Source organism: Propithecus coquereli, unplaced genomic scaffold, assembly GCF_000956105.1.
Source record: "Propithecus coquereli isolate 6110/MARCELLA unplaced genomic scaffold, Pcoq_1.0 Scaffold10, whole genome shotgun sequence".
Taxonomy (NCBI): Eukaryota; Metazoa; Chordata; class Mammalia; order Primates; family Indriidae; genus Propithecus; species Propithecus coquereli.
In genome coordinates, this window is record NW_012133858.1 from 4,722,932 (window position 1) to 4,750,506 (window position 27,575).

Consider the following 27,575-nt stretch of genomic DNA (forward strand, 5'->3'; position numbering starts at 1 on the left):
AGCCAGGGAGTAGGCACATGACCTTGGGTGGCCACCTCACCTCTCTGGGCCTCCATTCATTCTGTTGACATGGAGGGCTGGATCTGATGGCTATAGTTCTTTTCAGTTCTGACATTCTAGCATTCTATGAAGTGAAACTCAGAAAACGATACAAATGAAGGCTTGCAGGGTGAGATGGCCTGGGATGCCTGCGATGTGCTGAAGAACAATGCAGAGTTGGCGGCCCTCCAACACATCAAGACCCTGGACCAGCCATGGCTGCCAAGTATTCTGTGGGCAAAGGCACAACTGGGTGGGGTGTGGGGAGGGATGCTATGACATCCAGTGCACTTGAGCTAGAGTGGGCTCGTTTCCCTGGAGAACCCCGGCTGCTGTGCCCATCGGCAGGTCTGAGCTGCAGAGCATCCAGATCCCAGGAGCCAAGATCTGTACTAGTCACCCGTTCCTGGAAAGAAAGGCCAGCAGCACCTGTTCACCCAAGGATCCCACCTCTCCACCTGGTCCATGCTCCCAGCAGCCCTGGAGTGAGGGCTGATTTTACATGTCGACTTGCCAGGGCTAGGGGATGCCCAGAGAGCTGGTGAAACATTATGTCTGGGTGTGTCTGTGAGGATGGTTCCAGAGAGATTTGCATTTGAATCGATAGACTGAGTAAAGAAGATCATGGCCTTAGTGCATTTTGTGGTTGCTATAACAGCATACCTGAGACTGTGTAATTTATAAAGAAAAGAGGCTTATTTAGTGCACAGTTCTGCAAGCTGGGAAGTTCAAGAAGCATGGCGCCAGCATCTGCTCAGCTTCTGGTGAGGGCTTTTCCTGCTGCGTCACAACATGGCAAAAGGGAAGTGGACACATGTAAAGAGACAAAATCTAGGGGCCTCTTGACTTTCTAACAACCCACTCTGGAGGGAACTAATCCAGTCACACCAGAGCGAGAACTCACTACCGTGAGAAAGGGACCAAGCCGTTCATTAGGGAACCAGTCCCATGACACAAACACCTCCCACGAGGCCCCACCTCCCACACCGCCACACTGGGGAGCAAATCTCGACATGAGTTTTGGTGGGGACAAACTGAAACCACAGCATTCACCCTTGCCAAATCTGTGCGGGCATCATCAGATCCGTTGAAGGCTTGAACAGAACAAAAAGGCAAAGGAAGGGAGAATGCACTCTCTCTTCTTGAGCTGGGACATCATCTTCTCCTGCCCTCAGACATCGGGCTCTGGGCTATCAGGCCTCCAGGCTTGGACTAGGACTTACTCCTCTAGTTCCCAGGCCTTTGGGTTTGGACGGGAACTACACCACCGGCTCTCCTGGTTCTCCAGCTTGCAGACCACGGATCATGGGTCTTCTCAGCCTCCATAACTACATGAGCCAATCACCCACAGCAAAGCTCTCTGTATGTCTATACGTATCCTAATGGGTGCTTCTCTGGAGAACCCCAACACTATACCCGGTACCCCAGAGGGAGCCCCGCATCCCCCCCACCATGACCCCAGGCCCCCCACCCACAACAGGCTCCTGCTGTGACCCCAACAGTCAGGCAGCACTCAAGCCCCTCCCCTCCACACACCCCCACAGGCTGGGAGGTGCCGCCCACCCACTTCTCTTTGAATGGCAGCACTATTCCATTGCTCTGGCTCATCTTCCACGCCTCCTCTTCCTTGCTTGACAAATCCTGTCACTTTTCCAAGAGAAACGTCTCTCCCTTCACCCCCTCCTTCCTGCTCCCACTATACTCCCCAGCTGGCCTTGCCAGACCTTCCCAGGGCTCCTGCCACGTGCTCCACATCCCACAAATGCTCCCTGCCCAACCCCACACCATGGCCGCCTGCGGCGAGCTTCAGTGGATCCCCTTCTACAGTGCGTTCTATAGCCACTCCTCGCCCCAGCACCCGAGGCCAGCAGGATGTTATACTTTCAGCCCCAACTCCCGCCTGCCCCAGGGAAGACCCTGCACTTGGGTCACCCGGGAAGACTCAGTGTGCCCAGAAATACTCTGTACACTCCAGCTTCCAAGCTTTGTTTCTGCCCTTCCACTGGTGGCAACGCTGGTGCCCCTCTCAACGCCACCTCCTTCATGAAGGCTTCCCTGGGCTCTCCCCAACTCCAACCCTCCCAGCAGCCCCTCAGCTCCCCTCCTCCTCCGAGTACCTTTCCCCACTCTCAACTTGTGCTTGCCCATGATCCTTATTTCTTTATACCTGGTCTTGAGAGTTATTTGTGTACTTGTAGATAGCCCACCCCCCACCCCGGCACCTCACACAAATGACAAGCTCCCTGCAGGTGAGGCCTGCACCTTCCTCAGAACCGCATCCCCAGGCCGTGCGCACGGAGACGCTCAGGATGTATCTGTTCCCGCAAATGAAACTGAACAACTTGTTCTTTGGAGGGAGCAGGCGGGGGCTGGCTGCCAAGGTGCGCTGTGGAGGGCCTTGGCGCTGGCTGCTACCTCGGGAGCCAGCTTCACCCACCGTGGGGACAGGTCTCTGTCCAGCACAGCCCGATTGTAGGTTTATGAGTCATGGTCACGAGGCCACAGCAGCTTAATGAGGGACATTCTCTATGCACACTCACACACACGCACAGACACACAGACACGCCCAGAGACAGGCAGACCACTTCCTGCTTAGAGATCAGTTAAGGCTCCAGGAGACAGGCGAAAAGAGGGGCAGAGATGCTCAGGCCAAAACCCCGCTTAGACTTGTCCTCTCCAGAGATCTACTATATCCCTTCTCCATTTCTTCTTGCCTAGAGCACGGGTGAGGTGGAGAGTGCCCTAGGAAACAGAGGCGAGGGGCAGGAAGGCAGGGCGGGAGTGAGGGGGTGAGTGATCTGCACACCATGCTCTACAAATGGCCCCATCTTCATTTACCTACATGGCCGAAGAGTCTGGACCAGCCAAAGCCACCAGGCCCAGGCCCCAGGCCCCGGCCTCCTCAGTCCCCCACTGTTCTTCCCCCAGGGGTGGCAAGCAGCTCAGGGCTGTAGTGGGAGGCAGTGTACAATATCCCCATCAGACCCTGCATCGTTTGCTAGGACTACTGCAACAAAATACCACAAATTACATGGCTTAAACAACAGAAATGCATCATCTCACAGTTCTGGAGGCCAGAAGTACAAAATCAAAGTGTTGACAGAGTTGGTTCTTTCTGAGGTCTGTTCCCCAGAAGGAAGACTTTGTTCCCCGCCTCTCTCCCAGTTTCTGGTAGCCTCAGGTATGCGATGGCTTGCAGAGGGCGTTCTCCCTGCGTCTTCAGGTCATCTTCCCTCTGTGTGTCTGTCTCTGTGTCCAAACCTCCCCCTTTTTATAACGCCACCAGTCATGTTGATTAGGGCCACCCTAAAGACCTCACCTCAATGTGATCATTTGCAAAGACCCGATTTCCAAATAAGGTCACAGGTACTGTGGGTTAGGAATTCAACATCTTTTTTGGGAGACACAATTCAACATATAACAGACTCCAAAGGTGGAAATCCCTATCGGTACCCCTATTGCTCCTGTTGAAACAGTAACCGTTAATAGAAGCGCAAACCCTCATAGTGTTTACCGTGCGCCACACACTATTATGAGCATGTTTACCAACACTATGAGGTAGGTTGCTTTTATTATCTCCACTTTCTGCTGTGAAAGCTGAGACCCAGAGAGGTTAGGTAACTTACCCCTGGTCACACAGTTGATAAGTGACAAAGCCAGGATTCGAACACAGGTGGTCCTTAGCCACTGCACTATTGTAACCACATCATACTATGTTAGCATTTGTGCCAGTTCTGGGCAGCACAGACCTTATCTTATTATGACATCTATTCCTAAATCCAGGACCTGGGTGTGGCACACTGGCCATCAGATTAAGCCATGGAGAGTTCTCACAGGGCAATTGCCCACTGTATCCAGGCTGTAATCGCCACCCAAGCGTAGCTGGTGGGCAAGGTCTGGGTGGAAGGAATTCTGAATGGGCAAGTAAAGAGCAGGTTGTAGGGACACGCAGGACAGATAAAGCCCACTGCTTCCCTTTCTGAGACCTCCACCAGCCCCCAGATGGCCACAAGACCACATTGTATCAAATCCAACTGCTATGCTATAGTGAAAAGGACTTATTGATTTGTCCCGTAGACTTTTTATTTAATGGAGGAGGACTGCAGGAGAGAGTTGAACATGAAAAGCCTGAAACCTGCCGCCTTCAAGCGCCACAGCCATCCCTGGTGCGCTAACCACAGCCCTGGCCTGGAGCCAGCCTCTTGACTTGCGGCCTTCTCTGTAAATGTGTGTGCTTGTTGGTGTGTTGTTGTTGTTATTGTTACTGTTGTAATAATCACATTACCCAGTGTTTCTTCCCTGGCCACTCCAGGGACAGCACAGACATTAGCTCATAATAACGCAGTCTTCACTGGGAGGCAGAAAACTGTGCAGGCCCTGGGACTGCCAGCTTCTTCCTGGGAAGAGAGGTAAACGAAGTGTTCTGCCTGGCTCTTACCCTGTCAGGCTTTCTTCCCCTTCTCTCAGCAAAGTGGTATCAAAGCTGAGTCTAGGTTTGGGTGAGCAGTTAATGCAGCCAGAAGCTAAAATACACAAGATTATGAAAAAATGAGGGTGGGCAGTTGCCAGAGGAGCTATGCATTTAGTAGACTTGGCCTCTTTCCTCTTGGGCCATCTGGGATTTCCACGGACAGTGGCGAAGGTCCAGGTGTTTTATACAGATGAGTTCAATAATTTCACAACGGCCCTGTGGAGTGGGTATCAACAGCTCCAAGTGCCAGATGGGGACACTGAGGGTCAGACAGTTGTAGTCACTTGTCCAATTCTTGTATACAGGCAGGTGGTAGAGCTGGGTTTCAAGCCCAGAGCTGCCTGAGTACAAAGCCCAAGCACACTGAGTCATGGCTGCAGGGAGGAGGCAGTGCGCTCAGCTCATGTCTGGTGAGGGGTTGCAAATCCCACTCCCCTAACCCTCACCAGAATGCCCAGCCATGAGGACTCGCCTGTTCTCAGACAATATGACAATGGCATCGAGGCCGTGCCCACCAGCAGCGGGCTTAGTGTCCTTCTCATCAAGGCCCTCCTCATGCTGCTGGGAGCCCTCAGAGGCCATGGGGCTCCAGAAGAGTCCAAGGGCTGTGGCCACTCCAGGGGAGGGGGCATGCACACAAGTCAATGGGATGGTCTTTTCTCAAGTAGGGAAGAGAGACATAGATCCCTACCTGCCATTCCAGCCTGACAGGAGCCCAGAAAGTTTTGTGCAGCCTAATCTGGCTGCACAGAGCAGAGCAGACTTCTCTTCTGTCCCTCCTGGGACAGGGCTGACCTCATGGACAGGAGATAATACTTCTCTGCACCTTGCAGTGAGAGGACAGGCCAATTACCGAGGCTGCCCTGGGCTTGGGCTCAGGAGTGGGTCAGATGAGGCAGCGGCCTGAGAGGGCAAAGAAGGTCTGGCCTTGGTCTTGAGCATGGTCATCACCTGGGTAGGCAGTGTCCCCCAGGCCCCAATGTCCTCACTCCCTGCCTTGGAGGTAGCAAGGAACATTGTTTCCATTTCTCACATGCACAGGCCAAGGCTCAAAGAAAGGAAAGGCCTTGGGCAGCCTACAGCAGAAGTTCCCCAACTTCTCATTCTGCTCTCCCTGTGGTTCCACACTGGCCTTTGAGAGCCCCGGCGTCAGGTGTGGAGGGGACATGGCGAGGCCCTGGCCCCAGAGTGGATGGGCTGGCCCTGCACATGGCTGGGCTCGCGGGTTTGTGCGGGACCGAGGGGCGGGTGTCTGCCCTGAGATAGAATGCTAGGCTGGCTCAGGCAAGACAGACTGTGGACTGCTCAGCTCACAAGCAGAGCCCAGGCTTGCCCACTAGGCTGGATGCTCTTTGAAGGCAGGAGCCAAGTTTCCCTCCTCTGGAAGATGGGGGCTTGGTGGAGTAGGACAGAGAAGCGGGACAGAGGAGCAAGCCTCAGGCCCTCCCCAGTAGAAAGGCAAGTGCTCTCCTGTGTCCTAGCAGGGGGCCCTTAGGGGTCCAAGGCCCCCCACTGATTTATCTGGAAAGATGGCCCAGGTAGAATCTCACAAATGAGCCCTTCCCAGTGTAGAACCATCCCCTAACCAGGGCAAGACAACAAGCACAGAGAGGCCTTGGGGGTGGAGCATTTCCGGGGAGGCGGTCACCTCCTGCCACCCACACAGCCCCTCCTCCAGCCTGACTCAGGACGACCACCCTTTTGATCTTTCTCCTCCTCCACCCCACATTCAGCCTGGTGGGTGCTGGCTGGCTTTTCCAATGGTCTCCAGTTTTGAAGGGCGTTGTGTGTGTGTGTGTGTGTGTGTGTGTGTGTGTGTGTGTATGCAAGTCAGTGTGTGTGTGTGCCCATCTGTCCTGGGGAGCAATAATAGTTAACAAATAAGTGAATGGCAAAAATAGCCTCAAAGGAGCTGACAGGCAGAAGGCCAGAGTGGCCGGGCGTGGGGCCAGCACCCTGAAATGCCAAATGTTAATTTAGCCAAAAGAAAAAAAGGTCCATTTCGAGACCGCCTCTGTGAGCCAGGGTCAGGGTCTGTTGTGGTTTCTGGCGATGGCACAGCCCCTCCCCGGGCGTCCAGAGCGCAGCCCTGGCAGGAGGGCCCCTCTCAGGGTTAGGGTAGCTGAGTGCTGGAGAGAAGGGGCCCAGCCTGGCACATACAAGGTTAGGATCAGGCAGGAAGCTGGCAGCCGCTTCCCATCAGTCCTCCAACCGTCCACCCAGTTGGCCGGCCCCAAAGGTCTGATCAGCCAGAAGAACGCTGTGGACATCACCACTATCTCACACCCTAGGCATGGGTCCTGCCCCCTCGACACTCCCTGGGGTGCAGGGGATTTGACTCATCGTCCTGGCTGTCTGTCGCCCTTGCCAGGTCCCTCGGGCATCTCATCTGACTTCTCAGGCCTTTGCCATGCGTGGCCTTCCCTGCAACAGGCCCCATGAGCACAGAGCTCTCTTCGCAATGAGGCCCTTGGTGGTCCGTGGGTGGTTTTGCTGTCCTACACTGCACGCATATGTGTCCTGATGAAGCTGCAGAAGGAAGCACATCTGGGAGAAGCAGATGTATGCCCCCCTCTTCCCCACAGCCCCGGCCCCAGCTCACAGGCAGGTCCCAGTTAGGTTCTGGAGGCAGCCTGGCTCCAGGACGTCTGTGCTCCTCACTTGGCAACCAACAGCCAGAACAAGGACAGGGCCGGGAAGGGGGCAAATCTCATGGCTCAGGACTAGCCCTTCTTCCACCTCCTCTCAGAGGCAATGCAGTTCTTCTCTACTCTCTGTACTGCCATCAAGACACGGGGCAGTCAGAGCAACACCGAGCTCTCCTGAAATTGGGTGGGACTTTAAAAGTACAGACTAACTAGAACTGGGACAGACCTCAGGTCATTTATCAAGGGCTTTTATTTGCATCCATCATCACATTCAGTGCTCAACACAACCCTGTGGGGGTAGCACCGAGACTCAGAAAGTCAAGGCTCTGGCCAAGAAAAGCCCTCTGCAGGCAGCACAGCAGTGAACACGGTGAAGTTCCTCCCTGTAGGAGCTAACACCGTAATTGGGGAAGCACCCCAGGAATAAACAAAAGAGTTCCATACGTACTTCGTGGGCGGCCCCTGAAAAAAGGCAGTGTGTGGGGGTGGCACACAGGGCCTATAGCAGTGCCAAGGGCTCTGTCAGGGCTCAGGGTGGCCAGGACGCCAGGGTCCTGGGCAAGGAGTGGGGGCCTCGGAGACACCAAGTGGGGATTGGTGGGGGTGGGGGCTCCTGGGTCCCAGAGGGAGGAGGAGCTTGGAGGTTGAATCTTGATATGTAACACCTGGAGGAAGGCAGAGCCCTGTTAATTTGAAGGATGGAGGCTAATATGGGATATTTAAAGCCTAAGAAAAAGTAAGGAGGAGGGCCCTTGGGATCATCCAGGTCCCCTGGGGAGGAGATGATATCTAGTTCCCCAGACACTAGGGATGGTCTGGGGGAGGGAGCTTAGCACCACTGGTAACCAAGGCAGGAAGAAGCTAAGAGGCAGATGCCCAGGGGCTCCCTGTCCTGTCTGAAGGCCGTGGTTCTCAAGCTCCCCAGTGGGCCTCCTCTGGCCTCCCTGGACAATGGCAGTTGCCTCCCCACCCATCATCAGTCTCCAGGCTCTCCCTCTATGGACCTACTCCACACACCAACACTAGAGCCACCTTTCTAAACACAGATGGGACCACATCTACCCACTCTCTGGCTCACAGCCTTCTAGAGATCCCCACTGCCTCCAAAAACACCGAATGTCTTGGCGCAGAAGTGTGGACTCTTCCCAACCTAGTCCCACCTATAGCAACCTCACTGTTGCCACCGCACTCTGCCACTCTCCCAAGCTCCAGGCAGTTTCCTGCCTCCACGCCTTTGCTCTGCTGTCCCTCCAGCTGCCCCTTCCCGTGTCTCTGCCCCTGAAACCCCTACTCATCCTCCAAGCAGCTCAAAACATAAGTATTTTGGGAGGCCTCTTATGACCCCTGAAACCAGACAAACTTAAACTATTCCCTCTCTGGCATGGCCAGCAAACCACAAGTACCACGCTGTGCCTGGCAGGTATAGGTGCAGGTCCCTTCCCTGGCCATGGGCAGTAGCAATGCGGAGAGGTAAGAGCCCAAACTCCAGAGCCAGGCTTCCCAGCTCATTGTGTGAACGCGGGCTAGTTACTTGACCTACCATGCCTCAACATCCTCATCTGCACGGTGGGGGCAACAGCAACAGTGCTTACCTCACAGGGTTATTGTGAGGGTTAAATGAGTTAACGTAAGTGAAGTACTTAGGACAGAGCTGCGCACATCGGCGGCACATTTACGGATTTGCTGTTGAAGGCAGAGTCTGTGGCTCATTCATCCTTGTTTCCCAGTGCCTAACACACGCTAGACATTCGTTAACTGATTCAGTCCAGCGAACATTTAACACCAGCACCCAGGCAAAGAGAAAACTGGCACTAACAACAATGAAGTCAAGTTAAGGATGATGATCAATTTTGTTTTGGGACATGCTGAGTTCAAGCAGATGGAGGGACACTGGCCAGGAGGACTGATGGACAGGGACCAATGACTAAGGTTAGGCTAGAAGGAAATATTTGAGAACTGTGCACTGCTTGGCCTCACGACTCTCTGTCGCCCCAGGTTTGCAGCGTTTCTATCCCCATTGCACTCCCTGTCCGGGCCTGTGGAGTGCAGTCCTTTCTTATCTGACCCTAGTGTACCTTTTGATGTACATATAGGCGTGACCTTTGAGATCATCTGATCTTTGTTGTACAGATGGGGAAACCGAGGCAGACGCGGATGTCTGCTTATCAGGACTGCTGTGCCTGCAGTCACGCACTGCAGTATCATAGCGGGTATCCGTGTGGTCACCTGAAAATCCCTTTGATTGCCTCCTCTCTTGAGCTGTTGACATATGTTCTGCTACCAGGCTACTTCCTAGCTCCTGATCTCTGGGTTAAATAGAATGTCTCCATCTCCTCTCTCCCTTGCTTCCTCCAAAGCCTCCTCCAGCTATGTCCCCTGAGGTTCACCAGGCACAGGCTCCGCAGGAAGTTCCCTCCCACCCTCAATGTAACAATCACATTCGGCCTTCCCCGAGCCTGCCTCCTGGTGCAACGAACACAGGAACCTCTGTCTCTTGGAGGGACCTGGCACTCTCCAGTACACCGGAAAAGGGGAAGCCTAAAACCTCAATCCTTTCTCCACCTGGAAAGGGGAATGTAGGAACTGTGTCATCAGGGCACCTGCCTCAAATGGGGGTTCGGGGTTGCCTATTTAAGATGCAGATTCCTGGGCTCTACTCCAGACCTGGATCAGACTCTCTTGACAAGGGGCCCAGGAATCACATCTTTAAATAGACCTCCTGGGGAATTCTTACACACACTAGTTTGGGAGCTACTGAAGTACTGGCTCAGAGTCTGAGCACTGGGGCCTCACTGTATCACTTTCTAACAGTAAGACCTTAAGCAAGGCACTTAGCTTCTCTGGGCCTCTATGTCCTTATCTATAAAATGTTCTTATCTAATAAAAAGAAAAGACAATACATGCAAGAACAAAATAAGTTACTAAGTGCTCAGCACTGTGCCTGGCACATCATAAATTGTGATAAATGGTAGGAATTGGCAATATTGCCCTATTTTAGGAAGGTAGATTTCCATCAGGCTGAACATTGCCCGAGGGGAGGGACAAAGCCTCCTCTTTCCTCTCCACTCCCTAAGCCCCGGGGGCTCATGAGCACAGTGGCCAGGCCGGAGCATGGAAAAGAAAGAGAGATGCTGTTCCCACAGAGCCCTGGATGCCATGGCCCAGGGCACACCTGGCAGACTATTAGGACACTTTCGAATCCAGAGGGCGCCCCAAGGAAAAGGAGGGACCCCCACCCCCAGTGAGTGCCTGTGTTCAGCCCCTCATCTGAGATCACAAAGCCCTCTTCTCCTCAGAGCAGAAGACAAAGAAAGTTCTGTCATCTCAGGAGTGTTCCCCACCCACCCCACTTGCCAGTAAGGTGGCTTCCTGAAGGTTTCTTCACGCCAGGGGCCTAGAGATGTCACAGTTCACATAAACAGAGAGGGCCCTTCCTTTAAGGCTCATCAGAGCCATTCTCAAGAGGGATAGGGTAGGCAGGGGCGAGGGCAGGCGGGAGAGCGTGGGTCACCCATGCACCATCAGGGTGGCACATCCCACCTGTGTAGCCGGCCCAGGTTTCTTGCTTCTGGAAAACCCAAGGCTCTGGGCTACTAGACTCTGCTGGAGAAGAGGATGCCCACCGGCCCCCCAGTCCAACCAAACAACTGTGCCTCCCAGCTCACCTGTCCCAGCCACTGCCCAGCATCGAGATGCGGAGGCCCAGCTCATCTAGGCAGGCGGCCTCAGCCCCTCTCCCCATCTCTCGGCAAAGCCCTTCTCCCCCGTTCCTCCACTCCTCAGCACAGCCTCCCACAGCAGACACACAGAGACCCTCTTCCTGCTCCACAAAAGGACCTAGAGAGACCCAGGGGACGCGTGATGGGCACTCCAGATCTTCCAGTTCCTTTAGGAGAAATCAGGTCTGTTCTGTAAATCCCAGGCTGAGGGTGACTTTCCTTTTACTTCCAGGAGCAGAAAAAGAGCAAAAGTAAAGAGCAAGAAGACTACAGGGCACGCAGGCTGGACGCCGGCAGAGGCCTTGCCTGGACGCCATCATACCCTCTACCCCTGCGAGCTGTCCCTGGTCCCCAGACACCCCCGGATCGAAGCAGAGGGTGACACCACTTCAGGCAGTAGGAGTTCCCCATGGACCTGTTTGCCAGTGAAATCACCCAGAGGCCTCAGAGGTAGAGAACTGAAGTCACCCCCCGGGCGTCAGGTGGGGAAGCAGCAAAGGCAGCAAAACCCCACACGGGAAGTTGTCAGATGGTGACTAACGGGCTTTTCTAGGCCATTGTCACCAATGCTGGAGAAATATTCCACTTTAAAAATAAATGTAAAGCAAAATCCAAAATTAACTCTCCCCAGCTAACCCCTTTCCAAAGAAAGACCACATCGAAATCCACATGTGGCCTCCCGTGGAGGATTAGACCCGAGGACATCTTCCCGTCCTGGGTGGAGCCCAGGCCCCAGCCCCACACAGCGGGTGCTTGACAACGTTTTCAGTTCTCAGATGCGCCCCAACTTCCTCCGCTCCCCTGTCCTTCCAGAGCACAAAGGGGTCCTTGAACTTCCTGGCCTGAGCCAAAGGTGCCCGGAAAGAGCTGACCTCAGATGGACAGGAAGGAAACCCTCTCGGGGTACCAGCCCTGTCTCCTCATCCTGCAGGTCACCTTTCTTTACTTTCTCAGTCACAACACGTGCAAATGGGAGTCGCCAGCTATACAATTCGTTGGTTTTCATGCGCTGTAGAAGTGGAGAAAAAGTAAGAGTGGGGGACAAACCCTGCTACCTGCCCGCTGGTGACTCTGAGCAGTCATTCGTCCAGCCACAGACACTCACTGAGCATCTGCTACAGACGCTCCCAGCTCACCGTGGAGCTGGGCAGAGATCCAGAGAGATTAACGGACGTGGCTGAGGGTGGGAAGGCCACAGGTGTCCACACGATTTCTCCCCACTCGGAAGCGAAATATCACGTAAAGAAAAGAGAGGAAGGAAGAGTTAATGCCGATCCACAGGCATTTGTTCGCACCTAACAGATTTTCAGAAATGCAAGGTTTACAGCTCTGCTAAGACAGTCTAGCAGTCAAGTGTAGCAGTTTTTTTCTAAAATATTCTTGTAGTTATGACAGCACGGCGCTAGGCCATTTATCGAGCCATGCTTGGGGTTAATTGCTGGTGATAAGAGCCACATAAATATACCAAGCCACAGCCTTGCCTGACAAGATTTTATACACCAACCACCAACCAAGTTTTCTTCCCCTCTTACACTCCTGCAATCATTTTCAGTGGCCATTGCTCTTCCCTGAATCACCACAATAAACCCTTTAGATATAAGCAATGTGCCTTTCAATACGGCCATAATCAGACTCGGTGCCATCACATGGCCCCTCCGTGATGAGGGGGCTCGGGGAGGCAGTTCTCAGTGCTGGTGCACGTCAGCATCGCCCAGAGCGTTACAACACGCCGAAGCCCGGGCCACCCGGATGCGTCCGGACGCTGGGATTAGGGCAAAGCTCCTCGATGTGCTTCGCTGCCCACACCTTCAGCTCTGATGGGTTCCTTGAGGTGAACCCACCCAGAAAGCTTGAGGCTCAGCCCTGGGCACTTGAGGTGAGAACTGGGGCCACACAAGCACTGTAACGCGTGGCCATAAACCAGGAGCAAGTTTATCCCGATCTGCGGGAACTGCTGTTTCGTGGGGCTGCTTTGAGAAGAATGAGGAATCCTTTGCCGACTTTGGGTAGTGACCCATGCTCATATTTGTTGTTCTTCAATATGCCCACGAGCCTGCCTCCTGTCTTTGAGGACCTCCCTCATCTTAGGCCTGCAAAAAGGGGAGTGGGGAGGAGGCAGTGGGCAGGAAAAGCCACAAGGACAAAGGTGGAAGAAGAGAAGGGACAAAGGGAGGGGGAGAGGCTTCCTGACAGCACCCGACAGAGCAGTGGGGGTCCCAGAGAGGGAGGGGGATGACAACCAGTGTTTGCTAAGGCCAGGGCCCAGAGGTGGGCTCTGGAGGGAGATGTCTGTCCCGGGAGGGAGTCCCCAGGGGGCCCTTTTCTGCTGAAGTCAGAACTCCCTATGGAAGCTGAGAATGTGCACTGTCAATAACATTCAGCAAACATCCGGGTATTAAAACAGACAAGGTCCCTGCCCTCAGAGAGCCAGCAGTCAAGTGGAAAGACAGATAAATAAATCCACCAAGAGAAAATTATACACCAGCATAAATGCTACAGAGAAAAAAATGAGGATGTTTCTAATTTACATTCACGGTGTCAAATGGTGCAAAGGCAGGAGGGCCCCAGGAGGCGCTCACCCGGGATTCAGCTCTGGCCCCTCCCCACCCGCAGCCTCCCCAGCTGAGATGTCAGAGTCCAGGCACTTCCCAGCTGGCATGACCCACCGGGTGCCTGTCGCAGGGCAGATGGATTCCTTCCACGCAGTGTGGCGAAATGCTTACAGGAAAGGGACTTGGCCAGAGACAGTCTAGAGACTAGGACACACTAAGTGAACAAATAAGCAGCCTGCCCATCCCCAAAAGAAATGTGAAAATAAAATCTCGACAATCCACTTAGCAAAATAGTTTCATTTCTCTTTAGTTTTCTTTAGAAGAGCAGCAGGGACAGAAGCCGATCTGAAGCAGAACTAAAGGATGTTTAGCTTAGGATGTTGATGGGTCTGGGGAGCTGGGCTTTAAAGACACCCTTGAAACACTCTAGCAAGCACTAAACTGCGTACCTACTGAATGCTACTCCACAGAGAGACCCGAGTCCGGCCTCCAGGGCCGTCCTGAGAGGCAATCCTGAGGAGTCCCCAGCAGCCTCCTCCCTTCCCCCATCCCCCGCCCCGTCCCATGTACGCCACCAGAAGACTGGCAATGAGGCAGCCTCACCCAGAGCTGAGCAATCCTAGCATCACTCTGACCCCTCTTCTGGGTCGCAGTCCCTACTCACTCATCTACAAAACCACTCAGGAAGTCTTCATAGGTGAATAGCTGATCCCAGGTGCCCCCTAAACACTTCAGCACAGCACCCTGCAGGCTCCGGAAATGATAACTCATTTAATGCCCATCTGAGCCAGACACCATGAGGGAAGGAAGGCCGTGTGTTCCAAAACCAAACTGACACAACCGCCTGACAGCAGCTGGGCCTTCTACAGCTTCCGAAGGCCCCACAGGGCGAACCCCGTACTGGCCCAAGTGTGAAAAGAACACGGGGTTTGGAGTCAGAGATCTGGATTTGTATAGCAGCTCTTAAGCTAACTAGTTGGTGGTGTGACCTGAAGGAGGTCACTTAACTTCTCTGACCTTCTATTTCCTCCTCTCCAAAACCACAGCAGCAACACAGGTCTGTAAACCGCCTCACAGCTCCCAGAGTGCCCTCATGTGCATTAACTTGTTTGGCCATACCACAACAGATCCCGTCGGTCAGGAATCTCTTGTCCCCAGCTTAAAGACGGAAGAGAGGTCAAGGCAACTAACTCACACACAACCAGGGTCACCCCTGGGCCAATGTTTGCCCTATTTTAACCCATCGCCTTCTCAGAGCTGTCCTGAGAAGCAAACGAGATCACACAGAAAAGTCCTTTGTCACCTATAAAACGCTAATCAACTACAAAAGCATTTGAGCCTTTTCGCTGGTATTTGAGCTGCTGTCTGGTCCAGGTCTCAGCCCTGGGGCTGCCCAAGATTCATCCCTGGAGGGTTTCATACAAGGATTCTGGGCCTTGGCATAGGTATATTTTCAAAGCTATCCAGGGTATTCAAAGGTGCACCTAGGATAGAAAACCCCTGGTCTACCCTCCCTCTCCCTAACCCTCCTCCTCCACCACCCATAGGACCACCCAGAGGTAACGGACATGCAGGATGACAAAAGGACCTGGGCCTAGTTTTTTCATTCTATGTGACAACCCTCTCTGGCAAGGGCCACTCTCAATCCTTTGGGTTTATGCCACACACAGCAGGAGCTCAATAAGTGTGCACTGAATTGAACTAAACTAAATTTCAGATGTTTGAGTGCAATGGTCTGGGCAAGTGCCATCAGAGCAAAAAGCTGAATGTCAAACCGAGAGAAATGCTGAGGAGGCACTGTCTTGGCAGATGAGGTCCCTGCAGACTCCACTGACCAAGTGATGTCACAACCTCGCCAAGAGGCTGGCAGGCCCTTTAGTCAGCACATAATTTCTTTCAGATCTGCGTTACAGAAAAAATACCCCAAATCAAGGGTCCCTGTTTCTCATCCTAAGAAAACTTTCTTTTTTTTAGGTCACAAATTCTGCTGCCACCTTGTAACAGTAGCATAGAAATTTGAAGACAGGTCAGAATGCAAACAAGAAGGGGCACAAAAAGCCACACATTTTTAAGAAGTAAAAATTGAAAACATAATATATCTTTTAGAGAACTGTTTTTCAAATTTCACATTATTCCTCTAGTCCAGCAACTGATCTGCTAGAGACAAACATATGTCATCAAATGGGAGAAAAGGGCTCCAGGCAGGACTAAGGTTCTAAGTCTGCCATAGAGTTCTGTACCTGAATCATTTTTGTCCCCAGGAAGCAGCCTCTGACCCTCCCTAGTGCTCAAGTCAAACCTGGGTTAGAATGCTGGTTTCTCCACTCTCTCTCAGATTCCCCTAGAAAAAGACCCTGAGACAAGGGTTTGGGGACATGTGGTTCTGGGAGGTGACCCCAGGAAACACTAGAAGGGGCGTAGGGGAGTGGAGCAATGAGGCAAGGAAGGAAATAAAGCCAAAGAGAAAAAGAAGAATGTGTTATCAAGCCTGTTACTACTGTGAGTCACCAGTGCTTAATCCTTGTGGAGAACTTTGGGAGACCACGCAGAACACAAGCCTCAGAATTAGACACCACCCCCCGAGGGCCAAGGGAGCCAGGGTGTCCATCCAGCAGCATCCAACAGCCACTGGTTGAGAGCTGCTCTCAGGGCGGTGACTCCCCAGCTCATCTGACCTGCCCTACCAGCAGGCCCCAAGGCTCAAGGCCGGAGAAAACCTTCAGGTGCAAAGAGTTGGAAGTCTGGCTAGCATGAGTGAAAGGTACATGCCCAGAGGATAGGGGCAGGGTGCTGAACCATCTGTCACATGCTTGCTGTGTGACCTTGGGGAAGTTACTTACCTTCTCTTATCCCAGTTTCTGCAGCAGTGTGATGGGGATCAAAATGTCTTCCTCATGGGGTTGATATTAAGCTTAAATGAGGTCATGCACGTTAGGAATTAGCCCTGTGCCGGGTGTGCAGTAAAGATGCAATATATGCTCATTGTTTATCATCGATATTCTTTATGAGCTTCCTCCTTTTGGAGAGTGGGAATGGGAAAGAAACACTTGGGGAAGGAGGACCCGAAATGGCCCATCACTACTTCCCCATGGGCAGCCGCACGCTCAGTGCCTGAAGCAAAAGTTCTAGAAAGACATTTAAGGGACCCCCGGCCCACCAAGGGTCATTGTGCAGAAGCCCAACCTGCTCCAATGTCTACTGACAACAGAAAATCCCTAAAAGAAACTGAGGCTGGATAAAGGAGGCAACTCCCTGGTCCGTGCCACCCCCTCATTTTACTTCATGAAGGATTTCTGACCCAGATGGAGAATGAGACTCGCAAACAGGCAGCCAGCCAATGCAGTCTGGGCAACCTCCCTCCTGAGGGAGGAAACCACCAAATATCCCTGTCTACATGTATTTGGGGAAGTCCACCCCAGAAGCAGGGGGCTGACCTTGAGAAACTTCAAGGCTCCTTCCAGCCCCTGAAGCGGTGTGCTCTAAAGTATGTTCTAACAAACACTAATAAGCCCCCCAACATGTTACTTGAAAAAAAATGGTTCCGGGGTCAAATGTGTTTGATAAAGGCTCCATGCAATATCCCCCTCTTGGGAAACTTTTATGCACATTACCTATAGAAAGCTTTAAAGTCTCAGAATTCTATTAATCCACCAATATTTCCTAAACTTATTTGACACAGACTGTATGTATGTACAGTAGTCCCCCCAGCCACAGTTTCGCTTTCTGAGGTTTCAGTTACCTCTGGTCAATCATGGTCTGAAAATATTCAATGGAAAATTCCAGCAATGAGCAATTTATAGGTTTTAAATTACGCGCCATTCAGAGCAGCATGATGAAATCTCTTGCTGTCCCACTCCGTCCTGCCCGAGATGTGAATCATCCCTTTGTCCAGCATAACCACACTGTACATGCTACCCGCCCCTTAGTCACTTGGTAGCCATCTCTATTATTAAATCAACTGTCACTGTATTGCAGAGCTTGTGTTCAAGTTACCCTGATTTTACTTAATAATGGCCACAAAGTACAAGAGCAATGATGCCGGCAACTTGGATATGCCAAAGAGAAGCCCTAAAGTGCTTTCTATAAGAGAAAACATGAAAGTTCTTAATTTAATAAGGAAAGGAAAGAAATCACATGCTGAGATTGGAAATTGTGAACAGTGTATTGTTATAACTGTTCTATTTTATTATTAGATTTTTTTTTTTTTTTTTTTTTTTTTTTAAGAAATGGCACGTCACTCTGTTACCCAGGCTGGAGTGCAGTGGCACGATCATAGCTCACTGCAGCCTCGAACTCCTCGCTCAAACCTCACCCTTCTGAGTAGCTGGGACTGCAGGTGTGCGCCACATGCCTGGCTAATTTTTTTTATTTTTTCAGAGACAGGGTCTTGCTATGTTACCCAGGCTGGTCTCTAACTCCTGGGCTCAAGCAATCCTCCCATCTCAGCCTCCCAAAGTAGCAGGGATTATAGGCATGGGCCACCACACTCAGCTCTTATTTTATTCATTATTGTTGTTAATTTCTTACTGTGCCTAATATATACGTTAAACTTTATCATAGGTATGCATGTACAGTATAGGAAAAAACAGTATACACAGGGTTTGGTACTATCCATGGTTTCAGACATCCACTGAGGGTTTTGGAACATATTCCCCATGGATAAGGGGGGACTACTTTCTATGGAACATCCATTAACGTCCCTCCAAGGAACACACTTAGCGGGAGAGCCTGGGCTAAAGGCAGGCCTAGGGGCCCAGAACTTAGTCTGAATCATCTTTACAAACCCCATGGCCTAGCACAGTGCTTGGTACACGTAGGCACCTAATAAATATTGTTATCTGAACAAATAGGGAGAAGGCTGAAAGAATGACTTAATGATGGTTTTCAAATCCGTGAAGTGATGTAGTATCGGCAGTGCCAGGCAACAGCTCTCTGTTTCTAAGAAGGCACACATTTTAAATTGCAGCAGGAGGGATTTTGGAAGCCCTGCTCAGAGTTTAGGATTACAACCCACCAAAATAGGCTTCCAAGCCGAGCTGCGCTGCTTCCTTCTGTGGAGGTGTTGGTCTAGCACTTCAGCAGAGCCTAGAGTCTGCGTGCAGATGTCCACCCACCCCACCACCCATTCATTCATTCACTCATTCATTCAAACCCTCCCTGAGCACCTACTATGTGCTGAGCGCTGATGGAGGTGAGGCACTGGGTCCCTCAGGACCCCTTCCAAAAGCCAAGTGGGACTGCAGTGAGCTCTGCTATAAAGCCCAGGGAGCCCCTAAGGGAAGAGGGGAGGAGCCCCTGAAAGTGTGCGGTCAGGAGGCCTCAAGCCCAGAAGCAGCAGATCATAAACCCTCCCAGAGCAAGAGGTAGTGGGTGGGGGTGGGGGGTGGGGGATTACAAGTTCACAGTGACACAAGAAGCTGGCCTAAAGAATAAAGCCTCTACTGTCTCCTCATGTTTGTTTGTCTGGCCCCCCTTTGCTTGTGACCATACCACATTGTTCCCAGAGAGCCTCCCTGCCCCCACTTCCAAGTCCTTCCCCTCCCCACACTCACAGATCCAATCTCCTCTTCCTTCCCTTAAGTCCTATGTCCCCTTGTTTCATTAATTCCCTAATCCCCCCATCTCCTGCCTGGCCCCTCCACTCCCTGACCTCCTCATTTTCTACATCCTGTACCATTCCACTGTATCTGGGGTGTCCTTAGGGTTTTCATATCCATGTACCAGATGAATGAATAGACCAGGAATTAAACCTAGGTCCATCTGTCTACCAAGCCCTTATCCCAATGGTGAGCCACAGGTTGCTCTGCTTCACACAGGAAGGAGGGGTTGGAATGGCTGGGGGAAGGGAAAAGAGGAGAACATGAGTCCAGGGTTGGGCATCCCTCCCATCCTGCTTCACCACCACCACCATCACCCCGTGGCCTTTCAGACCTGCATCCTTGCATCAGTACACACTCACAAGCCCCACCTGGACACCTCCCAATGGATCTGCATGTACACATTGATTGTTAAACACAGGCTGAGATGAGCATGATAAGAGGACACCTCAGAGGACTTCAGGAGGCAGCCACACTGCTACAAGACACTGAACCACAGAATTCCAGGGTTGGGCATAACATGAGCGTTGATCTTGGCCAAGGATCTCAAACCTAAGAGTTGGTTGTCAAGATCACCCAGGGAGCTTTGAAAACTAGATCTAAGCTGTTTAAAAATAGACTCATTCCTGGAATCCACCCCAGACCTTTGGAAGTTGTACCTTCCTAGTAGGGCCTGGGAGTCTGCATTTTTCAAAAACTTTCAGGTGATTATGATGCACTAAGGTTAATAATCAGTGGTACAGTGGCCCACCCAAACTTCCACCAAGCAGGCAATGTCTCAGTAACAAGCTTGGCAGATGGCTGCCTAGTCTCCACTTGAACACCTCCACTGACACAAAGCTGGCTACCCCCAAGAGGCATCTGGGTTGACTGCTGCAACCCCAGTGGTTAGAAAGGTATCTCCAGCCTGGAGGTGAAATCTGTCTACTATTTCCACCCATTTGCCCTTGGGAGCAACAGGAAGTAACTTAGTCCTTCCCCTAGTATCTGACAACAGAGATCCCAGCAATATGGCCTTGCCTATCTCATTGGGTTTTCTTGCCTGATACGGTTTGCTCTTCTCCCAGCTAAATATTCCCCATTCTTTCAAATGTTCTCTCAGAAGTCAAGGTTTCCAGGCCCCTTACCAAACTGGTCACTCTCCTCTGAACTCTAGAATCAAACACAGCATTTAAGACGAGGCCTCAATCCTCCTGTGAACTGGATACACCTATAAACCTAACCAGGATCCTGTCAGCTTCTTCTATCCGCCACCCCAAAAGGCAGGCGCACAGTGAACTCACTGTCCATTAACTAGAAACCCCCATGTTTTGTTCACAATGCTTAAACAGAGATCTTCCCTGTCCTACATTTGAACATTGCCTAGAGGGAAAAAAAAATTAGGGTTTTCCGATTATCTCCATGAAGTTTTGTGTTTAGGAGAGAAAAGGAATGTGGATCCTGCCCTCCATGAGCCAGCCACCCTCATCTGACAGGCATGGATGAGAAAAGGATATGCTAGAATACCACTTACGTAACTGGACCCAAAGGATTTATGGGCACAGTTATGTTTGAGCCCCAGAGCAAACGTTCCATTCCCAGCACAGGCTACGCTCCTGGAAAGTAAACAATGAGAAGCTAGACCCACGACAGACAAAGTTAACTGAGGTGCCAGGCAGGCAGCTGTGGACCAGAAGTCACCCAGCAAAAGGCTGGCACTGTCCAGAGAGGCTCCCTCCCTGGGTCGCCCCTTGGCTGGAGCAAGGTGGTAGATGCAGTCACACCTCTCAGGAGGAGAGAAGGCCCACAGCCCTGCGTGGGCTCCAGCTACACCCTGACAGAGGGACTCGTGGCCAGGGCCTGTCTGCACAGGAGAGCTTCTGCCCAAGCCTTTTACACTGACTTTTAAAACTCTTTAACACATCGTCTGTGTCCTCTTTATACACAAACGTGAGCACACTGTTCTGTGTTCCATAGCACACAGACCTCATGCTCTTGCTTGCAGATCAAAACTCAGACGGAATTATTAACAGTGAGCATTCCCGCAAATACAGCAGCTGTGCATTCTGCTCCTCGGCTGTCTCCATTTCTGAAGTCCTCCTGACAGGGATCAAGGCGCCCCAGGGATCTAGAAGATGATCCCCAGCCCCAGCAACTCCTGCTCCCCTCCCCTCTTAGCCACCTAAAGAAGGAGGCAATATAATGGAAAACAATTAGCAAATGTAATCCGCAAATACAAGTTAGCCTTGAGGCAAGACAAGCAGAGCAGCCTCTGCTCCAAATTCAAAGCCAATCCCCACCCCAGCCTGCTGTTGCCACTGAAGTTCACTGAGGATGATTTCTCTTGATCAGGAAGTAACTGGTGGCCGAAAAAGCCCAGCTGTTGCGGTGGTTGTGTGCCCTCCTCCTCACTGCCCAGCAGTACATGTGGGGCAGCCACAAGTGACCCACCAGGCAAGCCTCTGGGCCAAGTTCCAGAGCCAGGCAGTGGCTCTTCAGTGAGGCTCACCAGGCTCCTGAGCAGGTGGGCAGCAGGAAAGTTTCTTGAAAGGGAAGAGGGGGACTCCATGGGGTCAGAGGAGCTAACCATTCAAGTCAGGCCCCCAGTCTCACTATGTAAAGGGGCTGATGCATCCAGGGTACTTCCCTGAAGAGCCAGAGGTCAAGGTCAGAAGAGTGAGCAAGGCCCAGAATCAGAAAGGCTAACAGCCACAGGAAGCCAACTACCAGCCAAGAAGAAACAGGACAGAGCTGCAATGATCTCCTTTCAAAGCTAACACACAGGCTTCCCCAGGCCCACCTGCAACACCCGGGCCAGCCTACATGCCAGACAGACAGACACATACACGTGCATGGGCGCGCAGGCCCACACACACACACACACACGCACACACACACACACACACACACACACACATGCACCCCCAGGCAGCCACAGTAGTCAGTCGATCCTTGGTCCATGCCCCCACCCTCATCCATCCCCTGCCTCCTCACTAGAGACACTCACACGTGCTCACAGTCACAGAGTATCACCCACACGGCGCCTGTGCCTTTCTGATTGCTGGAACAACTGGTGACAGTTGTGGGTTCAAACAGGCACAAAGGAAGAAATGCATGAAATCACTGAGCTTCTCTGAAAGGGGTGGGGGAAGGGTGTAAGGAGCTGGAGAAAGATAGGTGGGGTGGGCAACGGGTCATCCCACACAGCAAGGACAACCCCAACAGCTCTCCTGAGCTCACAGGGACCCACTCAGTCAGAATCTTCTCACAAACCACATCAGGCGGGTTTAATGTGGCTGCGTAATAACAATAGCCCACGTTTGAACAGGACTCTCTACTTTTCAAAGAGCTCTTCCATCCATTACCACCTCCTAGAGCAACACTGGACGGTAGAAATGCTCATCTTCTGGAGCTCAAGTGACCACTCTACCCCCACTGGACCCAAAGATGTTCTCTCCAAAATAATCTTCAACAGCTAAGCATATGTACTAGTTGTGTGAGCATGCTTGTTTTTGTGTCAGTGCGTGCAGAAGCTTTATGTAGCAGAGTGGGATACAGTCAAACAAAAATGAGGTTGCCATGGCAACAGGCTCCGGCATCATTGCAGCCTATTAACACAAGTGAGGAATGTGTTTGGCAGATGCTCGAGTGTTATTTATGGTATGGGTGTAGCAGAGGGACTTCTCACAGGCAAAGGAGGAGAAAAAAAAAACAACCCCGTGATGCTCCTACTATACCCCAGCGAGGAGACAGGCGACGACAGCGAGACAAGAGCACAGAAGAGGCTGAGAGGCCGCGAGTGGGGAGCAGGAGATGGGAAAGCAGAGCAGGCAGGAAGGCAGAGGAGAGGTGGGCAGACGGCAGCAGGGGACTGGAACCGGGAGAGAAAGGAAGTCAGAGAGGAAAGGAGCAGGCAGAGAGAGAGAACGAGCAGAGGGAGAGCAGGACAGACACCAGGGGCAGAGCCAGAGACACAGAAAAGGAAGAAACACCATCCCCCAGAGAGAGGCTGCAGCACCTTGCCTCTTGCTGCTCTAACCATCAGGAGGCACCAGTCCAGACACCAAGTGCTTCTCCTCACTGGGGCCAAGGGCAGAGCCCCAAACATAAGAGGAAGTGGGAAGAATAAAATACACAGGTCAGACAATGATATTGAGGACCTGGGCCATGGGACAGGAACCAGCTTTGCAGGAGAAGTGGAGAAATGCCAATAAAGTTCACTGAGGGCCTACTATGTGCCCAAAGCCCCAACATTAGAAACTGTCCACTGCCACCCCATTTACCTAGACATGTGTCTTCATCAAAGAAAAGAACAAGACATCTAACCCAAACCACTCTCGCACACCTGCTGCTCAGGGGTAACTTGAGGCAGAGCTTAATGTGGGACTGTCCAACTATTGCCTCCCCCCACCATCAAGCAGGGTTTGTTCAAGAAAGACAAATTTTATATCAGGCATAATCAGAAGGAAAACTCAAGTACAAACAAAAAAAGACACAGTTTTCTCTGAAGCCAAATAGAATGTTTGCATTCCCTTGTCCTTGACCACTCAAAACAAGCTCTGCTATACTCAGAGCAAGCAAAAGTTAAAGTGTAAATCCACCCCAAATCCTACAGCCAAGCAAAGGTCTAAAGACCAAGAGGGGTAAAAGAAGCATGAAGTGGGAGTGACTGGGGGTAGGGAGAGAAGGGACAGGGATTAGCCTGAGGAACTAGAAGGGAAAGTCAGTCAGACAGACAGATACTGTTGGTGCAATGGTATTTTCATGCTAAGATGGAGTTGGAGCAGCCCAGGTCCAGCACCCGTTTCCTGGGATTTGACTCCAAATCCTATCTCCAGAATTGCCTAAGGCTGTAATCAGACCCTCTGTCCCAAGTCTGGTTCACAAAACGCCCTGAACTCTCCCGGAAATCTCTGCTGCCCCATATGGGTGACATGTCCTTTCCTCTGCAGAAAAGCTACATCCACCCGAGTCAGGAACTCTCCCCAAAGATACAACCATCCGAGAGCATGGGTCCTGCAGTCCAAAGGGTTGGAGCCTTTAAAAGCACTAACAATAGTAGCAACTTTTTTAACCTACCACCTCTCAAAAGGTTTCTCTCTCAAGTTCAAAGCTGATCTCTAAAGATTTTTTTTCTTCTGATCCCAGATCAGAAAAACTTTAGTTTAGTAACCACAACCCCACCCACTCTACTCATTGGACCCCAACCAAATTGGCAAGCAGTTATTATATCCCCACTAAGTACTCTGCACTGTGCTAGGCAAGGGAAAGAGAGCGGAGGAGAAAAAAAGCACATATAATCTCAGGATTCATACATCCAAGGCAGATACACTGGACAGGGAGCAAAGCCAGTGGACACTAGAGAATAACTAAGTGCTCCACTCCGTGGCTCTGACTCTACTGTTAACCATGTAGAAGATGGAGAGACCAATGTGGCCAGAATAGAAGCAGAAGGTTCCTTGCAGGAGGTGAGGCTTGGGGCAGAGGCTGTTGGAAGTGGAAGGGGCATTTCATTCCCTAGTAAAGAAATCAAGGGCCCAGAAAGATTATACGTCATAGAGCACCCTGTAGGTTCAGCTAGAGCCCAGCACCCTAAAACCCATATTAGTGCTATTACCTATGAGAGAATACTGTGTCCAAGAAGCCAATACAGGAGAGCACCTCAAGAAAGACACAATACTCAACAGGATCACAGTCTGAGGGAAGGTGTTAGAAGTGAAGAGAAGGAGAAAGGAAATGACAATGGAATATGGTTAAAAGGTTCTATCAGAGGAGGTGGATGCCAAGAGAGGCGTGGAGGTGTGAATGAGGTCCAAGGTCAAGAGACTTGCCTGCAGCAAGGGCCCACTTAACTCTCACAGTGGAGCAACATGCAAACAAGCTGCCGAAGGAAAGGTCATGGACCAGGACCATGAAACAGACAATGGGACACTAAAGGAAGGTGTGGATGTCAGACGGGCTCCCTCACCCTGAGGTCAGGATGGCAAGCATGCCCCTCTCCAGAAGCCTTCAGGAAAGGCACCAGTTAACCAGGCTAAAGTTTTATTTCTTCTTGAGCCCACAGTTCTAGGCTACCCAACAAGTCCCAGCAGGGATAAAGTGCCCCCACCACAAGCAATGACCAGGAGCACCCACTTGAAGGGGCATGATGTTCAACACCAGCTTTCTGCTCAAGCCCGAAGGGGGACTGCTAGCACACACATCTCCAAGGCTCCTTCCCACCTTTGGGAAAGCCAGCTTTTTGGCGTGGGGCGCTTTGGTAAACAAAACAAACTTGTCAGTCCTCCTTCAAGTTCAGCAATATCTCCAGCTGCCAAACTCCGGCCTCAAATGTGTGGCAGGATTATCCAGTCTCCTTCTTAAGATGGGGCAAAGGGTGCCCAAGGTCTCCCCTCCCCAACCCTCTATACAAGACTGGGTTAACAAACCAGGAGTGGCTCTCAGGAGGGGGCGGTTGCTAGAGGGTCCAGCCACTTTTGTTAGAGGCCTTTTGTATTCGGGGACAGAGCTCAGGAAATGATGGTGGCTACTCCAGATAATCTTCCCTCCAACTCTCCTTCCTCACTGCATCCCCTCAACGATGACTACAGTTTAGTGCGTGTCATCCACAGGGCGAGGAACATAACAAATAATACAAGGGAACTCTTTTTGTTAATGAAGCCACTGGGGCTCCGATCAGGTTAAGAAGCTCCAAGACAGCCGAAGCGGTCAAGCCCTGTCTCTCTAGTTCTTTTCGCTACTCGAAAGGGTGAGGGAGGGATCCCTTTCTTTGGAGTCTGGCCGAGGCCTGCCCACCCCACAATCCAGTCCCGTGGCCAGGTGGGTCCCTACCTGCTTGAGCAGGAACTGGTCCTGGGCGTTGGTGCGGAGGGCGATCACCATGTGGAGGGCAGACAGGAGCACCCCGCTGAGCACCGCAGCCCGCATGCGCACGGGCAGCAACGTGTAGATGGTGTAGATGAAGAACACGGTCCACCAGATGCCCTCGGAGGCGCTGCGTGGCTGGGGCAGCAGCAGACCCACCACCTGGACGGCCAGCACCACGGCAATGAGCGCATAGCAGGCCAGGCCCATGTGGTCCTGGTGGAAGGCTGCGCGGTTGCAGAGCACAACCATGACAAGGATCACGCCCACGGCGGCGGCCAGCACAACCAGGTAGGGCAGCTGGAGCGGGGGCCTCGCCGCGTGGAAGGCCAACATGACGAGGCACACGAGCACCAGCACGGCCATGAGCATGGTCAGGCTGCTCTGGTTCAGGCGGAAGAAGTAGCGCTGGTATAGCCGCTCCAATTTGTCCGATGGGAACTTCTTGGAGCGGAATATCTGCAGCAATGCCAGGCAGCAGGCGCCGAGAGACAGCACCGTTCCAGGCCCCGCACCTGACCCCGCCGAGCTGCCGCCATCGCCAGACCCCTCGCTGCCCTCGACGGCGCCGGCCTCCAGCTCGTCGGCTGCGCGGCCCGTGCCCCGCCGCTCCTCCAGGCCCACCTCCACCGAGCGGGGGCGCACCTCCGTCCCGCCGGCGGCGGCCGCTGCGGTCGCTGAGCCGCCGCCGCCGCCCGCAGGGGGCGCCCCGGTGCTGCCCCCGCCGGCCGCGCCCCGCCGCTGTCGGCGGCTGCCGCGACCGCAGTCGTCGCCGCCGCGCTCCTGCCAGGCGGACTTGGAGCGGAAGCTAAACCCGAAGCCCCTGGCCAGGGGGTCGTCGCCGCTCAGCGGAGGATAGTCATCGTCGTCGCCGCGCCAGCGGCTGGCCAGGCGCTGCTGCTGCGGAGTCACCGGCCCCCCGGGTTTCTTGGTGGAGCCGCGGGCCGAACCCCCGGGGGCGTGGGGGTAGCCATTGGCGCGGGAGTCGGCCTCCCCCCACGCGGAGCGGTGTTCGGGGCCTCCCCGGGACGCGGGCGCCGTAGCTGTCTGCGCCGCGTAGCCCGGGGGGCTCACGCTTTTGGAGCCGGACATCCCCCTCTCGGCCTGGTCGTCTTCTTCCTCCTCCCCCGGGGGCCGGGCCGGGGGTCTCCAAGGGGAAGGCGGACGGCCGAGTAGGGGGACCAGGCTGGGGTCACACGTCTGGGGCGGCCCAGGGCCCTGCGCAGCAGCGGGGCATCTTGGCACCCCCGTCCTGAGCGAAGGAGGGCACAGCTCCGAGGTGAGAAGTAGCTGAGAATCCGCGTCAGGAATCCCAGGTCCGAGGTGGAGTTGCCTCCGAGCTGGGGCAGCGGGGACTGTTCGGACTGCTGTGCCGCGAGCGGAGAGACGTCCGGATTCCTGGCTCGCGTCGAGCCCGACGAGGACCGGAGTTGCGGACGAGGCGGGACGGAGAGGTGTCCTTGCGGGCGGCGCCTCCCCGGGGCTGGCAGTGCCCGGGCGCGGCGCTCGCAGATCCTAAGAGGAGCCCAGCTGCTCTCGGGGCGAGGCGGCGGAGAGGGTGGCGAGGCTAGGGTCCGGGCGTGGACACACAGCGGGTGCCCTTTCCTCGCGGCGGACTAGGAGCGACTGGGAGGTGCGGGAGCCAGCCAGCATTATTTCCTTACGAGGGGTGGGGAGGTGGGATGGGGGGTGGAGAGGACGCGGGA

At 53.0% G+C, this 27,575-nt stretch overlaps 1 protein-coding gene across 1 annotated transcript in view; it reads right to left on the bottom strand.

The window, feature by feature from the left end:
- Positions 1 to 27,382, bottom strand: part of ADCY5 (adenylate cyclase 5) — a 151,688-nt gene extending 124,306 nt beyond the window's left edge. The window contains exon 1 of the mRNA XM_012642407.1: positions 25,837 to 27,382. Coding sequence (XP_012497861.1) covers positions 25,837 to 26,961 — 1,125 coding nt within the window. The 5' untranslated portion in view covers positions 26,962 to 27,382. The remainder of the gene's footprint in view (positions 1 to 25,836) is intronic.
- Between the last annotated feature and the right edge of the window lie 193 nt (positions 27,383 to 27,575).